Here is a 17419-nt window from a genome sequence, read left to right on the forward strand (position 1 = left end):
GAAGAGACAAAGTTATAATGTATGTATATATGTTAGTATATAAATCTAAGCAAAAATTGTAATATATAAATATCAAGAAAAAGGGGTTTAATTCATTGAATTACATAAGGAAATTTGTTTCTATAGTATTGTAGAGAGAGAAATGTATGTGTACCATGTCAAGAGCCACTCCGATAACAAAAAATTGTTTAATATACATCTATATATGTATAATTTGTTTATAATATTCATACTAAATATCATGAATGGTAGGCTTTGAGTACTTTGCTGCTGTGAAATATCTGATAAGAATTCACATGTAACATCCTCACAAAATTCAATATCTTTTATATATATAAATAAATAAAAGAAAAGAAAAATGTACAAAACGCATGTCTAGCTTCTAATTTTGGAAATATCTTAAAGTGACATTTAATCATCCAAAAAAAGCAAGAATAATGTCAATTACTGTGAGGTTAAAAAAGAATCTTGCCACAAAATTTTGATACTTTTTTTAATAATTAAATTAAATGCGCGCTGGGTAAAAGAAACCATTGGGTATTTCATAGCCAACAATGTAAACATTTAATAGATATATCTATTTATATATTGGGCAAGGAAACAAGCTATACTCGACAATATCCTATGAGGAATAGCAATCAATAATATGTATAGCAGGAAGGAAGGAAAGAAGAAAAAAGAGGTATATATATAAGATGTTTGTCTAGTTGCAGTCGACCATAAATTTAATATATTTACTGTTTATGGTAATATGTGACAGTTTATTGCTAATCGGTTGCTGGTGTTGAGTATTGACATGTAGAGTACTTTGAGTGAGGCAAAATAATCAACTGCAGCTCTATTACGAGGAAGGATGCTCGAGTTGTATAATGTCTAAAAACTGGTTACTGGCCACCAACGATTTTCTATCCCAAATGGAGGCACGCTAACAACAGACAAAAAAAACTACTTTCAAGAGGATGGGATCTCAAGAATAGATATCCACTCCAATAATAAGTAGGACTATTCAAATAATAGTTCCATAACTGGGCATGTGGGGATAAGAGCCAGTTTTCAGAACGAGAAATTGTGAAAGATAGTATCTATTATGCTCTACCAAACTTTCTCTGCTAATGACTTCTATGACCTACTTTTGCTACTCATTCCTTCTCCCCACTTTATTTTAATCTCAATCCTTTCCTTCTCCGCAAGGTGGGGGTTACCAACCACCACGCCCACCACCTCAAGATAGCACGTTATCTACAGTCATTTTATGATCAAAAAATGAATGTTATCATGATTTCTAGATAACTCTAAAAAGTCAATTATGGCAAGACAGGCGTCTTTCTCACTTGAACACAAGTAACTAAGCCGCTATATTTCTTTTTCTTTTTGAATATTATGAGGATCATTATAAATGTATCATATATATCACATTGAGTGTTTCCATGGATATATTTTAATAAAACGGTTCTTCCGCAAGCCAAAGGTTGATCTTGGGCTTCACATATTCCTCTATTTCCTTGGCGTTGAGATATAGGATACTAGATATTTTGTGTTACATATTCTCAAATCACTTCCTTTTAGGATAGGGCCTGAGATCAATCTTCAGCTAAGAAGCTCTCTATTACAGTGTTTCTACTTAAGATTGAGATACTCTGTCATAAAGTTAACTTATTTAATTAAAGAAAGGCATCCTTCTTATTATTATTCTCCTTTAATGACCTATTCACCCTCACGGTATGTCTTAAAAGATCTTAATTATAATTATTTGGAAATTAGTTAACATATATAAGATCCCAAAAAAATGTGTCTAATAGTTTATGAGAGAAGTGTTAGAGACTGCTAGATAGTCCGGTGCACTTTAACGATAATCAATCTTTTTTGACTGTTTATGGTATTTCTTGTTGGAGGTACTGTATAGATATATATATGTGTGTTTATAGACCTTCTTCATATATATGTATATATATATATATTTGTACAAAAGAAAATAGTACATCTTTGGGTTGTTCTTTTTTTTACTTTTTTTTTTAAAAAAAATATAAAGAGATATAGAGAGAGAAGAATATAACGGGGGGATATGGAATATATTCTATTGTATTCTATTGCAAAACATTTTACAGAGAAAAGGGTTTAAAATGCCTAGCCAAGAAGAAATTGAAAAAGAGGAAGAGGAAGAGGAAGAGGAAGAGGAAATGGCAGTGGAAATAAGAAATGGAAATGGAAATGGGAATAGAATTGGGAATTGGGATGTAATGTTGTGTGGTGTATTGTAGTGTAGTGTACTTTGTATTTTGTATTCTGTATTTTGGATTTTGATTTTATTCACCATATCGATGGAGAGGTGAAGAAGAGCGGAATTGGCCTGCAGGCGGGGGTGCAATGAAGGATTGGTTTGAAGGTGCAATGTAAGACTGATTGCTGGGTATGTACGAATAAGCACTTGGTGCAATATAAGACTGGTTGCTTGGCTGCTGTCCCATGTATTGCCCAGGTCCTTGCTGTCGGCTGCGATAGGTGCCTTGGCTGTAGTAACTGCCCTGGCTCTGGCCAGACCGCGCTGTTCCTTTGGATCCAAGAGACGCATTGTCATTCCAGTCTTCAGCATATAGTCCTTGCTCATACTCTTCCCAGGTCATGGTAGGAACCACAGATGGATCGAATTTACCCTCATCTGGCATAACGACCTTCTTGCCTTTGTCTCCCAAAACCACACGAGTATTACCCCATGAGAAATCGTCGAAATGCCAGTAGGAGTAGAGCGGGATATAAAAGGAAAAGACGGGAATCGCAAAAATGGATACAATCATCCAAACAATATGTTCCCATTTACGATGGAGAATGAAGATAATTGCCTGTAGTACATAGACACCTGCAATAGTAATAATAGACATCACCGGAACGCCACTAGTAGAGGTCGCGAGCGAGTATATCAAATACACCAAGTAACCAATGATAGCAGGCTGTAGCAGAGTACTCAAGAGATCAAGCATGACCACAAATCGCATAGAGAAACAGCAGAAACCACACAACTGAGGCAAGAACACAAGTTCTCCGAGATTGTGAATAGTAGAGTTAATCCAGCGACGACGCTGAGATACCAGCACACTCCATTGATCAGGAGCATTGGTGGCACATCTGGCATCAGGCGTAAACTTGGTCTTATAGTTCGGGAAGTGCTTGAGAATAAGTGTGGTCAGATAACGATCTTCACCAAGGAACAGTAAATTCTTCAAGTGGAGAGTCTCGACCTTGCAGATTTCGTAATCTTCAATGACCTGGTTAGCAATCAGAAGCGGCTGATTCTTGGTGGGTGATCGGACACGGTAAATAGAGAAACATCCGGGAAGACAGGTAACAGTACCAAACAGAGATTCGAAAGCCTTGATCATGTAATGAGAAATAAAGTACTCGTAGACCTGAATCATGGTAACCCAGGTATCCTTTTCGTTTGACAACACTGTCTCACCACAGAGACCGATGATCTTGGAGTCGTGTACAAGGCAGGAAACCATCCGGTTCAATCCGTCGGGCATAACCTCTGTATCGGCATCCACCATGAGCACAAATTCATAGAACGAAGGGTTGACACCAATGACATTCTTAATCTGATGGTACATCTCAAGCTCCATAGGGGTCATGGCAGAGTTAAAGTGAACCTTGTTCAGGAAACGCATAACAACCAGCTGAGAGTCACGCTTTCCTCTGTTGCCAGGCTTCTGGCGCTCGGAAGGCTTTCCAACCTTGGAGACAACAATATATGGTACAACGTGGCCATGGCATTCGTACAATCCAGAGTAAATCTTGCCCATGTTATGTTGCTTTTGTCCTTCACCGACAGAAAAGAACGACAGAGGCTCGGGATCAACATTAGGATCGACACCAAGGATGTCCAGGACAATACGGGGTGTAGGACGATCGTTGCCACCACCGACAATCATACCATCACAAATGATAAACAGCAGCTTGCGCTTGTCGTCGTATTTGAGAGCAGCAATAGAGTCAATAGTCTTTTTGAGCGAGTCCTCGTCTTCTGTGTAACAAGGCACCTGACAGATGACAAACTTGTCGTGGTTCTCAGGGTCTCGGCGCGAGCCAAACTGCAAAGCAGCCAAGAACTTGAAGACGACAACAAGACACAAAAAGACGGTGACGATGAGCAAAAAGTATTCGGAAAACAGACACTTTGGAGAGTTGCGCTGATCGACGGACCCGACATAGAACAGATTCTGCAGACAGACTTCTTGACGTTTCTTGACTTCATCCGACAGAGGGAGTGCGTTCCAGTAGTCCGTGATATCGGTACCAGACTTTTGGCGGAACAAGGTTAAAACCGATTCGTCCATAAAGTTAGTGTCGACCTGGGCTGGAACATCCTCGCCAACCGGAATAAGCGAACGGCGGCCGCCCATCATGTAAAACGTGAGATCATAGATCTTCTCATTCAGGATAGCCCAGTTGCGCATGGTGTTGATACCTCCGAGATTGACAGCATTGTTGGCCTGGCTGGCAACGTCCTTGACATCAAAGCCCATGACGCCAAGTTTGTAGTTCTTGCGCAAATAGACCATCTTTTCATAGTACCAGTCGGGACGATAGTCGGGATTCTGAGCTCTAAAGTCGTGGTATTTGGCGTTATTATCGGTTAGATTGATATGAAAGTCTAGTGAGACATATTGTGAGACTTCGCCCGTAATTCCCTCGCAAAGAGCCGATACTGGGACAGGAAACAAATCCGAGGCGTCGACACCAGCATAGGACAACACACTTGAGGCCGGGATTACTTCGCTAGCCCAGTGGCGTGGCGCAAACTTTGAGAGGTCGAATACTTCACCACGAATAGATACGTAAGCATTGTCGCTTGTGCCGTGGGCTTGTAACTCAGACAAGGAGTAAACGTCTTGGTGAGGGCAGATAGTCTTTCCAAAGAAAACAAGGAACCACAAGGCAAACAGGGACATAAAGAGGATGATTTCACACAAGGTGACCTTTTCACGCCAGGCTATCCGGACATCGTCTCGCTTCATACGGCCACACCACTCAATAAACTTGGTTGGGATCCACCAGGTCATAAACCAGACAAATCTAAGCCAGTGTTTTCGGACCGCTGATACCTCTTCCTTTTCGGCTGGCTCAGCAGCTTCAGTGGTTACCGGAAGCATCTTCTTGAGCTCCATATTACCCGATTGACTTGATGTAAACCCTTCAGACCCAAACTGGGAGTCATCGTAGTTGCTATGGTAAGGCTGGTCCTTGTAATATTCGTCGTCTGATACAAACGAACGGTTGTCGTCCGAGTATACTGACCCACCTTCACCAAATCCTCGCGGTACCGGTAATCCGGCAGCGGCTGCACTAGATGCCGCTAACAGACGTCTGTTATCTTGGCCCAAATCTGACGTGCTGTTGGTGGGCAGTAAGTCGACACCCGATCCAAAGGATACGTTGGACAATGCACCTGTACTGTGTTCACGGGCCATACCCACAGGTAGTAATGCACCACCTCCAGACAGATTTTCGGTAATTCGCTTTTCTTCCTTTTGACGTCTCTGGTCGTCCTTTTCTACAGATCTAAGTCCATCCTCAAGATGTCTCCATGCACTCTCCCCCAAGAATATCTATAATACAAACACACACACACACACATATATATATAAATATAAATATAAATATTGGGGGTTGGGGGTTTTGTATAGTTTATAAAAAAAACCGATATAATTTTTTTTACCTTGCTGTTTCCAATAGCAGCTTGTGTTCCCAGCCAGCCAAAAATTGCAGCAGCAGCCTCACATTGGGCTCGTGGGAGGCGGTCTTGTTCTACACCAACTGCCAAAAGAGTCTGGGCATATCTTTGACAAAACTCCTCGTGATAGAATGAGATTGTATAACTAGTCTGGAGTCTCTGAGCCAGCTGTGGTACACCCATTGCCCGCACCTGAGACTTTACACGCTGTTGATCAAACGCATTTGGCGCCGAGGTGTCATTAGGGCGCATGCAGAGCACAAACCAAGGCATGGTTTCATCTAGTGTGGCTACCAAATCATCCAGAGATGACTGGAGCTGTGACAGAACAAATGAAACCTTACGATCGCCATCTTTCTGAGCCCCTCCACCTGCTGTTGTTGTGGTTGCGGTTGTGTCTTTAGGCTCATCGTCTTCGCCATTTGTAGTATTGTTAGCGTTGCGTCGCTTTGACTTTGAGCGGCGCATGGAAGGTAATCGCATGGGCTTATTGACCTGCTGTGCGTTGAGGATTGCCTCGGCGTGCTTGGGATGTGTTTCGGTGTTGATACTCTTGTCCGCAAAGAGTTCGATGACAAATGAGTTGTATGAAGGTGGTACATCGGTGCCGTTTCCGCGCAACAGGGATACAAAATCAGCGCTCAAGACGTCCTTGTTACTCTCCGAAAAGCCTTCGGTTGTGTAGGTGACCTGGCCAGCAAAGTGCTGGATAGAAAACTGGCGTGCGCCGGTTGTTGCGGTTTTTAGGGAGAAAGAGTCGTGGGTATTGTTGTACTTGGCAAATGAATCGAGCATGTTTGCGTCTGTTTTGGTCGATGATTTACTGTGGCTGTTTGCAATATCGATCAGGCCCTGTTTGGGGCGGGCCAACAACTCGATGCAGGCCGCATTGTTGAAATAAGGCACGTCTGGAACATCGAGTCCTTCAAAGCGGTACTCGGCAGTGTCGGTCTCGAATATCTGACGCAGCATATAGTTGTGGACACGCTCGTTGGCCAGATTGACGCAAAACTGGTCAAACGAGGCTTCTGAGTAGTATGTGTGGGGGCCGGGCATGTCCAGGATTCCGATGAAGTTGTGAATTGTGTCGCTGCAGAGTTTTGTGTTGATATGTTCGACAATCCAGCTAAAAAGAAGTGAGTAGAGAGCAACGACTAGTTCATTGCGCTGTTCGGCAGCCTGCTGTGCGTTGAGAATCAGGGTTGTGATGTCTTTCTTGATCATCTGGGTGCGGTATGTCATGACGCTCTCGAGGCCTGTGGGATCGACACCTAGAAAATCGGCACAGAGTTCGAGGATTTCGCTGTTGCGGACATAGGCAGCTTCTTGCATGGTGGTGTCATCGACGAACTGGAGATTTCCGAGATGTAAGAGACAAGCAAGTAACTGCATGATGCGTGCCTGGTGGCGTTTGCCAAAACCTAATGATCTAAGAGCAGTTTTGAGAGATTCATGTTTTTCTGCTTCACCGAGGTCCTGCAACATTGGGCGTCTAAGGTAAGTATATTGGGTGACATCTTCGAGTCTGAGGATCTGTTTGTCTTCTTCTGAAGCTCCTGCCAAAAGATAGTAAAAGACGTGAAAATTCTGTTCGCCGTTGGGACAGTGGGTGACTCGTCGTTTCTCGAGAAGATAATTAAGAGTCTTTGCACCGATCATGCGTCCACGTTCATTGAATTGGATTTCCATATATTTGCCAAATCTTGATGCGTTGGCGTTCATCATTGTCCTGGCATTGCCAAAGGCTTCGAGGATAATCTGTGCATTAACGATCTGGTTCTGTAATTTGGACTCCTTTTTTTGGCTGCTGAGACACACGAGGTGCTGAAGAATCAATCGATGGGCTTCAGTCTTGCCACTGCCTGTCTCTCCACTATATATTTTATATTTTTGTATTTTATTTTTGGAGTACAAAGAATTGATTTATTTTGAATGTCAGTGAATGTCAAAAAAAAATGAAATAGATACACACATTATACACAGCCCCTACCCACATCCTCAACCCTTTTTTCTTAGTTTTCGCCCCCCTCCCCTCCCCTCCCCTTCCTTCCCTACCCTCCTTGTGCTATTGGACAGTGGCCCCTTTCTCTTTCACACACATACGCGCACGCACCCACGCAACCACGCACCCACGCACATACACGCACACACTCTATGTATGTATGTATATATATATATATATATACATAAACTGACTCATTCTCATCTCTATTGATTTATTTCCATATATACATATATACATATATGTATACAGCTCCCTGGTGATAATGATCGAATACTATACCTGATAATAACTGATTGATCTATACCTGTGCGTCTCATGTGGAGATAGGCTTGGTTTGTTAGCTGGAATACATGTGGTGGGAGTGGTTCGAGGTGTTCAGAGGTCGTGTCCTTATACTCGGCCACGTATTGAAGCGAGTCTTGGGATAGTTGAAGGTCCTTGTATGGATTCAGGGCAATAAGGACAGAGTCGTTGATGCGCGTGTAGACCATATCACCTCTGAACCTTAGTTTAAGGGTTCCGGTGATTGACTCCTCTGATGGAGGATCTAGTTGGGCTAGATCAGCCAGGTTATGGGGCTTATTCTTTTGTTTGCCCATGATGACAGGATGGGAATAGAAAGAGAGATGAACAGAAAGAAGTACAAAAACAAATATATATATGTATAGATATATATAGGATGGGGTTTTATATATATATATTTAAAATACAGAAATATTGAGAGGTAGAAAAAAGAAAAAGAGGGGGAAGACAGAAGCTCTTTTTTTTTGGTGTTTTGTAGGTTCCTTCTTTTTTTGTATTGATCTTTAGCTAGAGAATTCAATCAATATAAAGAAGAATAGGAAGGTAAATTAAGAGAAAGGTAAAGAGGAGAGAAGGAAGAGAAAGAGAAAGAGAGAGAGAGGAGTGGGGGAGATTAATGTGGTTTGGTAGGAGGAAGTGTAAGGTGAAGAGAAAGAGGGAGGGGGGGGGGGTTGGTTTGTGATTGAAGGGAGGGAGGGAGGGAGGAAACAAAAAAAAAAAGGTGGCGGGCGGAGAGAGTGTTTGATAGGATTTTTTGCTACTCAACTAAGGTGAGTATTAGACTGATTGAGCGGGTAGTCAAAACACGATGGGAGGACGAGCGGAGAAGACTAAGTTAAATAAAGTTAAATAAGAAAAAAACCCAAAAAGAACAAGCCATCTGGATCACCTTCTTTTACATACAAGAAAGGGCTTTGATTTTATTTTGTAATATAAAAATAGCTAAATACCTAATTAAAAGTCTCGGTGATTTCTAATCAAAATAAAGCAAAACGTACTTCTTCTTGCTATCATTTTGATAGTAGTTTTAACGGTCTGAAAGACTCAATTTCTTTATTGACTTTCATTCTTGTTATGTATATGTATTATAATCATTTATTTCTATTATATGATCATTTAAGGGGGGGAAAGGACAGATATTCTTTCAACTGTAAAATAAAATAAAAAATATTATATATAAAAATAAATTTTATTATCAAATTAATAGTAAATGATATTAATAAAGAAAGCTGAAAAAAGAACAAGAACAAGAGGGTTTGATGCACACATTTTATGTAAAAATAGGTTTAGAAGCGGACTTTTCGCTTACGAGCCGTGTATTTGGAGTCATTGGCAACAACCTTGTCGCCCCGATCACGAGCAACCTCTTTTTTGTGCTGAACCCACTTCTTGTCCTTGACCGAAGTGCGGTTTGTCTTTCGCTTACGGGTTACCAGTCTTCGGTTCTCGTTCGAGATAGACTTGACCTCATCCGGGTGCATTTCTCCGTCTTCTCCAAGAGCCTTTGGAAGTTCATTACGGCGGCCTGTTTGAGTACCAGCAAACAGACAGAGATAATATTTCTTGGCTTTCTTGGAGTTGGGATAATCAACCAAAAGACCACCCTCAAAACCACATCTTGTTGCCACGTCAATAATCAACTTGATCTGATCATCGTTTTCCGGGTAAAACTGGAACACAGCTCTGGCGCTCTTCTTCAACGAAGCATATAAAGTAGAAAAAAATCTCTGCAGACGTGCCTTGGGTCGATTGATAGTCTTGTCTGCATTACACAGCCACTGCAATACTGAAACACTAAATCACCATCAATTCAATTCAATTCAATTCAGTTAGAATCATATAATAATTATGCACACACACACACACACATATATATATCTATTATTCTTTAAAGACAAAAGAAAAACTTACCTAATGCAACCATCAAATGTTCCAGGACGGAAACCGACACCCTGTCCAGCATCCTGAACAAACAAGTCACCTTCTACTTCTCTTTCTCTAGCTACATCAATCATGTGTGGTGAAATATCCATTCCAACCCACACATGGCCCTCTTCTTCAAGAATCTCTCCACTAAGTCCAGATCCACATCCAATATCCAACAGGAACTTGGGTCCCTCTGACAAGTTCAGCAACTCCAGAGCACGGTATGCCATCTCTGCTTGAATGGAAGCAATACGAGAACTATTTTATGCACAAAAAATATGAATAATACATAGTCAGTAAGCCAAAATATAAAACAAAAATAAAACAGTAATTGATTCAAATAAAAAAGAAGCACATATATGTATATAAATGTACATATACATACAATAGATATGTAGATAGATAAATTTAATCATTAACTATACACACAAAACTCGGCTTACTTGTCAGTATACTTTCTGGCCTCTACTTCGCCATAAAACTACACACAAATTGAGTCTCCAGGTCTTTCTGTTCATTCGTAGTCTTCAATGCGTGTTACATACGATCTCAGGAGGTGCAATGTGTTCGGGACGGGACATGACGTTTTGGTAAAGAAAATTGAAATGAAATGAAACGAATTTTAAAAAAAAAGAATAAAATAAAAATTTATATATAAATAATTTATTTTTTCTTCTTCTTCAAAAATAAAACTTAAAGTCTGATAGTCTTTTTTTTTTAGTTAACATTCCAGTTGTGTGTGACTTTTATCCTGCGCTTTAGAAAATTCAGGTGGCTGGTTCAGATAAATAACAGGCATGAAAACTCCGCCCCAGGGCCTTCCACACTACACAACACCTTGAGTTTTATAGAAACAAGAAGATGTTGCATTTGCTCGGTGTCAATCTGCCAGACCGCAAGTTGGTGAGGTACGATGTTCCACTGATTAGCTTGGCACACACGCACAAAAAAAAGCAAAACAAAAAAAAACAAAGCGTATTAAATATATGTATATATATATATACATACACACACACACATATATATAGCACGGCATTACAATATTTCTATGGCATTGGTGAACCAACTGCTATCAAGCTGTGCGACAAAATGGCAATTCCCAAGGCCACAAAGGTCGCTGAGCTGAGCGAAGTTCAGGTCAACGAGCTCACAAACACCCTTGCGGCCATGACAATCGAAAGTGACCTCAAGCGACAGGTCCGTGACCAAGTTATGCACCATCGTAACATCAACAACTACGTTGGAAAACGTCACGCAATGAGTTTACCTGTTCGCGGTCAGCGTACTCGTAACAATGCCAAGAATGCCAAGAAGATGAACGGCAGATGGGTTCAGCGTAGAGGTTTTGCTATGTAAGAACAATCGAGTTGGAAGGCGAGAGAGAAAGAGAGTTTCTGATGGGGGGATTTTTTTTAGTTTATTTTTTATTTCAAATATATATATATATAGACAAAAGAGATATAGATAAAACCGTGTTTGTTGCTAACATACTATTGTTTTGTTCCTGTGTGTAATTAATTAGGTGGACTCAGGCACAGCAGAGTCCTCTGGAACGATTCTTTGACAAGTTTATGTAACGGATTCTTCTTCTTTCCTTATAAACGATAAAACCAAACCAAACCAAAAAATGACAGCCAACAAGACCTCAGACCATCCAACCGAAATATATATATATATATATATACATATTGTGAGCTGGTTGTAATGGAAGTTACTCTGTGAAGAATAATTGTATATGAATAGATTCGAAATTGTAAAGTATTTCTCATTATTAATTTTTTTTAAAAGAAAAAAAAAACTACTGATATTTTGAAAGACTCATATTAATAAGAGTCAGTATTTGTATATAATATATATATATATATATATATATACTGGACATAATTAGATAATAGACAAATATGTGCATCTTTTTCCCTATCTTCTTTTCCTTAGTACTTGCTACCATTCGATATGTGACTGGGGGATTTTTGGCTTATAGAGTATTGTCGGCTTTTTTTTTTAATTTTGGATCAATTCATCAATAACAGCGGTTTTCGTACCGGTTTACGCTCCAAGGTCTGGTGGTTGATGGTGGTAGTAGTAGTAGTAGTAGTAGTAGTAGTAGTAGTAGTAGTAGTAGTAGTAGTAGTAGTAGTGGTAGTGGTTAGATGTAATAAGTAAAAAGAGAAGAAGGGGAATAGTGTAGTAAACAAGAACTGTGTAGATTATTATGTTATTCAATTGAGTGGGCGAATTTACCTGCCATCCTTTGCCATCATTAAGTAGATTCCAATCATACACGTCTCGGTCAATTTTATTAACTCTGGCAAGACCTAGATCAAACAATTGCTGCATGTAGCTATAGTCTGGTGTCCCATCAAAACTCAAGCTTCGAGCATAATTGAGATATAGTGCAAATTCTTTTATCGAGTAAATAAAGTATTCTCCCCCACTTTTTTTTAAAAAAGTATACAAATATAAGTTCTCACCTGGATGACCTTCGCACAGATCAGTAATACGTGTATTTTGCTTTAATTCACCAATCATCTCATATTTCTTCTTGTTTGTCGAAGCATGCAGCCCTTGCCAAGGTAAAGAACCATGCAAGAAATACAGCAATACATGCCCAAGTGCCTCGAGATCGTCCCTCCGTGATTGTTCTACAATACTAATTAGTTTATACCTCAACCACTGCCTTCCACCAAAAAATTTGTATTTGTATTTGACATTTACCTCTTCCTAGGTGAGTATTGATACTCATGTATCGTGCTGTTCCTGACAAACTTTTGCGCTCACAATAAGGAATATGGTTTTGGGTTTTTGGGTTACGGTACTCCTTGGCCATCCCAAAATCCACCAGGTTAATACTATTTGGCTCACTACTGTCCGGTAGACCGATCAAGAAGTTATCTGGTTTCACGTCTCGGTACAGCATATTGCGCTCATGTACACTTTGAATACGCTCAAGCTACATACAGGTACATTTATACAATTCGTGTTTACCAATAAAAAACAATTAACCTTTTTTTTTATGTATATGTATGTATACCATTTGTTTTGCCAAAAGCAATACAGTTTCTACTGTGAACTTTCGACCACACATTCCAAATAGATCCTCTAGACTTGGTCCCAGTAGGTCCATAACCATTACATTGTGAGGGCCCTCGATTCCAAAATAACGTGTCATTGGAATACCAGCTACTTACTCTTAATGAGATTAGTATTCGCAAGACTTTTCTTCATCTTATTTTATAGAACAAATCACATTAAATCAATAAAATGAAATATATTCGAGCTACTTAGACCAATGAGTGTTCGGTAGGCGCAGTACTCGCTTCTCAACTGTGGTGTTTCTGTGTCTCGTAACTCGAATTTTATTGCCACTGGTTCGTTTGTATTCAAGTCTATGCCTTATTTATTTTGAAAGAGAAATAATTAAATACTTTCTCTTTCTCTATAGATATCTTTGTTATCCTTTTTTGAAAAAAAGAAAGAAATTCACCTTGATGTATCACACCAAAGCTGCCTTCGCCTATTTTGTGTCCAACTCGATAATGGAGACCGACAATCTCGGCATGAGGATTAGGAATTGTGTTTTCAATTGGTTCAGGTGTTTCCATCTCGATAGACATTAGATTCCAAAAGAAGAAACAAAAATGGGATATGAGAGCTTTTTTGTTAAAAAAATAAATTGTATAGAAAATGGAGAAGGATGCGTGAGTAAAAAAATAAAATAAAATAAAATAATAAAAATATATATTTAATAAATTCACACTGTAGAGTATTTTGGACAAGACTCTAGGTTATTTTGACTGGTTGTTATTTTCTTTTGGATTACAGTGTAACAGACCAATGTTAGACAAACTTTTTAATAAGCAAAGAGATGAACTGCATGAATCTGAGAACAATTTTTTTTTGAAGCAATTCAAAATGAGCTCCTTATAATTAAGTACAACGAAGAATAAAACTAAAGAAGTCTAGAGTAATTTCATTATCATTCTTATTTTGAGCATAACACTTCCTTTTCTTGCTCTTCTATATGTCTATCTGTATATAGTTCTTCGTTTCAAGGTAATAGAAAAAAAATAATTTACTGAATTTACTTGATCCTATTTTCAAACAATTTTCATAATAATAATAATATGTGAAGTACAGCTATAGACCAGATAAGCCAATTTGAGGTTTGCGATATACTCTATATTCAACTTTATATATCTTATACAAACCAATTCAGTAATGACATATCCTAAAAGAAGAAATGATACCCATTATAAAGCTTATGTACGATTAATTTCTTCATCGCTTAAAGAAAAAAAAACGGAAAAATATTTGTATTTTCTACGTCAAAATCCACGTCTTTATTTTGTTTAGTAAACAGAAAACTCTCGATACAGTATCTTTAACACGATTTGGATTACAACTGTTATATCAGATCGGCTTATTTATCATTACCTTTAAAAAAAACATAATAATGATTGAGGAATGCAAAACCGACCAAGGAATCATTATGGTATCAAAGGGGATCAATCTCGGCGATCATCAAATAAGACAAGTACCTTGGGGTAATAATGATAATGATGATAATAATTACTAGCTTTAATGAATACAAATTTCAATTGAAGTCCAATTCCTCAAAATAAATAAAATCATAAATACTATTATGGATAATGTTTCCACTCTTTAAAAGTCTACGACTGAACAATACGTGTTAAATAAACATCACCTGATATAAAAAGAAGTAGCATTAAAAGGAGAGGGTAATGATGATGACGACGACGAAGAAGAAGAAGTCAAAAGAAAAATAAGAAGAACAAGAAGAAGAAAAGGACTAACATTAGTATTAATATTAGTCTTATTTTGTTTATTTTATTTTACTTCACCTTTTCATTCGTAGATAAATATAAAATATTTTGCTCTCAGTCATCTTCATAAAGCATTGAAATGGTAGACCAGATTTCACGAAACCCTCTACACCTTTCTTCTTCTTTAACATCTTACATGATTCACAAGGCAGTTTGTAGGATAACTGGTCTACTGTTACTCAGCAATGTAGTCTTTGCTGCCTTGCGCACATTTGAACTGAACCTCACAAACGGCGACTTTAATCCGGACTGTCACACAAATCACACAAAAGTTATGCTTGTGAACGGCCAGTTCCCAGGACCGCCAATATACGTAACCAAAGGAGACGATGTAGTTATCACAGTCCACAATCGGATGGAAACAAACAGTCCTTCGGCAATACACTACCACGGAATTCGTCAATACGGATCAGTAGCATCTGACGGTGTACCTGGAGTCACCCAGCCACTGATTCAACCAGGTGGTTCCTATGTTCACAAGTTCCGTGTACAAAATCAGTCAGGAACATTCTTTTACCATGCTCATGCTGGTATGCAGGACGACACAATCCAAGGTCCCTTTATAGTCTACGATGACGAAAATTCCTGGCCGTCTTCGCTTGGTAAACAGCTTTCTGATGGCCCGTTCACCTACGACGACGAGCGGATCATCCATCTGAGTGAATGGTGGCGCCAGCATCATCATCAGCGTGAATCGTATTACCTTGGTCCCACCTTTCGATTTGATCACAGCGCGGAGAGTATTCTAATAAACGGGAGGACGATTAACAATCCACTCCAGATAATGAACCCTGCAACTTGTCCAGGCTACACAGCCCTCAACGTAGAGCCCAACAAGACCTATCGTTTCCGCATCATTGGTGGAAACTCCTTCCGTACCCTTGCACTCGCCATTAAAGACCACCCGATGACAATTATCGAGGTCGACGGCGAAAAGGTCGTTCCCTACGAGACATCTTTCCTCGAGATTACTCCCGGCCAAAGGTTCTCAGTATTGGTTCATACTGCCAATGCAGAACCAGGATCGGCCTTTGCAATCGCAACAAACTACAGGTACCGCCATCGCGGTAAAGGTTATACTGAGAACGGCTTTGGATACATGCGCTACGTTGCTCCCGGTGGGCTAACAGAGCCTTATTCAAACATTATGAAGCCAGATTCAATTTATCCTCATTCTAGTGGAAAGGTTAGTATTATTTGGTTATCATATTTTTTTTTATTAAAAAGGGAAATTCAAATCAAAGCAAATCAAACCTGTCAAGCAATTTATAAAGTAACACATAAAACAAATCTATAGCTTTATGCAGCCACAAGCAATAAGCAGCACAGTGGAAAATGTTCCAATCCAACGTTTTTAAAAAAACGACAAGAGACAGGCGGAAAATCAGGACATGGTGGACACGGTGGACCTGGTGAGCCTGGAGGAGAAGGAGGAGGCAGTGGAAAAGGTGGAGGAAGTAAAGGAGGTAAAGGTAAAGGCGGAGGCGGAGGTGGAGGGCCGGGAGGAAAGAGGCCTCCAAGGGACTTTACATACGCAAAGGACTTCCCTGTCTTTCCAGAAGAGGATGGTGTTGGCTGGATCTGGGATAAGCTGCAACCACTCCAAGGCCGGGATCAAATTCTGGATGAACAGCCGGATCGTACCATTAAGTTGAGAGCATCGATAATGAAACATGGTGACAATACAACTCGCTATTACATGAATGGAAGACCTCCTATCGAACACGCCTTACCACTCTACAACTCTCTGACAAGAGGTCTCCGTAAGACGCCCAGACTTGAAGAACTAGAAGAAGACGGCTACAGTGCAGAACTCAAGACCTATCCGCTTTTCTACCAAGAAACAATCGATGTAGTGCTTCAAAATGCGATGGGCGGTATTGATTGCCTACTTCACCCATGGCACACCCATGGACATTCCCACCATTTGATTGCCTCTGGAGTAGGAGAATACAACCATGAAGAACACAAGGACATTCGTAACTTTGCTACACCTCTATACAAAGACGTGTCTGTCGTCTACCCCTCCGAACCCGATCCAGTAACACGTGGATGCGGTTGGACTAAAATCAGAATCAAAGCTGTAAGTTTGTTTTTCTCAAGCAAAATATATATACTTACTTACTTACCTACTTACTTACACATTTTGCTGTACATAGGATAACCCTGGTTACTGGGCCATTCATTGTCACATCACTGCACATATGCTGCAAGGCAAAATGGCTGTATTTGAAGAATCACCAGATTTAATCGAAGCTTTTAGCGTATACTAATTTTAACTATTTAAATAAATCGACTTCAAGTTCTTCCTCTTTAAAAAAAACCCCCTCCAAAATATATTGAATCTATTGGCTTGTACTTGACAATATTTACACATTTAATTACATAATACAAAAGAATAGAAAAAACCCCCAGTGTCATATATATGTGTGTGTGTGTACACTTTTTACTTTTCTTTTTTTTTTTGTCTTTGCCCTGGTGACACAGTCACGCCCTTGGGCGGAGCCTAACTCATGCTGGATTGAAAAATGCCAAAGATGTTCATCTCAAAGGAAGCTTAAAACGACAGTGCATTTATAAGAGTGTATCCATTTCGTCCTCAATTTCTTTGTGCGA

At 39.6% G+C, this 17419-nt stretch overlaps 4 protein-coding genes across 4 annotated transcripts; 1 reads left to right on the top strand and 3 right to left on the bottom strand.

The window, feature by feature from the left end:
- Positions 1-2552: 2552 nt before the first annotated feature.
- On the bottom strand, positions 2553-8299 carry PHYBLDRAFT_85927 (glycosyltransferase family 2 protein; the record flags this gene model as incomplete). The annotated part of the gene is made up of 3 exons (XM_018443630.1): positions 2553-5600; positions 5711-7598; positions 8010-8299. Coding segments are annotated over 3 exons (5226 nt in total), but the record flags the coding sequence as incomplete, so codon positions are not given.
- Positions 8300-9319: 1020 nt separating this feature from the next.
- Positions 9320-10540, bottom strand: PHYBLDRAFT_106496 (hypothetical protein; the record flags this gene model as incomplete). The annotated part of the gene is made up of 4 exons (XM_018427950.1): positions 9320-9827; positions 9945-10217; positions 10403-10440; positions 10505-10540. The coding sequence occupies 4 exons, from the start codon at positions 10538-10540 to the stop codon at positions 9320-9322; spliced, it is 855 nt and encodes a 284-aa protein (XP_018297921.1).
- A 253-nt stretch (positions 10541-10793) lies between these two features.
- On the bottom strand, positions 10794-13573 carry PHYBLDRAFT_184965 (Serine/Threonine kinase CK1; the record flags this gene model as incomplete). Its single annotated transcript, XM_018439010.1, has 9 exons — positions 10794-10867; positions 10988-11311; positions 11482-12019; positions 12201-12361; positions 12431-12601; positions 12675-12909; positions 12991-13139; positions 13241-13351; positions 13444-13573. 7 exons carry the CDS (start codon positions 13571-13573, stop codon positions 11972-11974), a joined length of 1005 nt encoding a protein of 334 aa, XP_018297922.1. The 3' UTR covers positions 10794-10867; positions 10988-11311; positions 11482-11971.
- A 1504-nt stretch (positions 13574-15077) lies between these two features.
- On the top strand, positions 15078-17076 carry PHYBLDRAFT_14928 (multicopper oxidase; the record flags this gene model as incomplete). The annotated part of the gene is made up of 3 exons (XM_018432247.1): positions 15078-15921; positions 16300-16886; positions 16963-17076. 3 exons carry the CDS (start codon positions 15078-15080, stop codon positions 17074-17076), a joined length of 1545 nt encoding a protein of 514 aa, XP_018297923.1.
- Between the last annotated feature and the right edge of the window lie 343 nt (positions 17077-17419).

This window comes from Phycomyces blakesleeanus (genome assembly GCF_001638985.1).
Source record: "Phycomyces blakesleeanus NRRL 1555(-) unplaced genomic scaffold PHYBLscaffold_2, whole genome shotgun sequence".
In the NCBI taxonomy this organism is placed as follows: domain Eukaryota; kingdom Fungi; phylum Mucoromycota; class Mucoromycetes; order Mucorales; family Phycomycetaceae; genus Phycomyces; species Phycomyces blakesleeanus.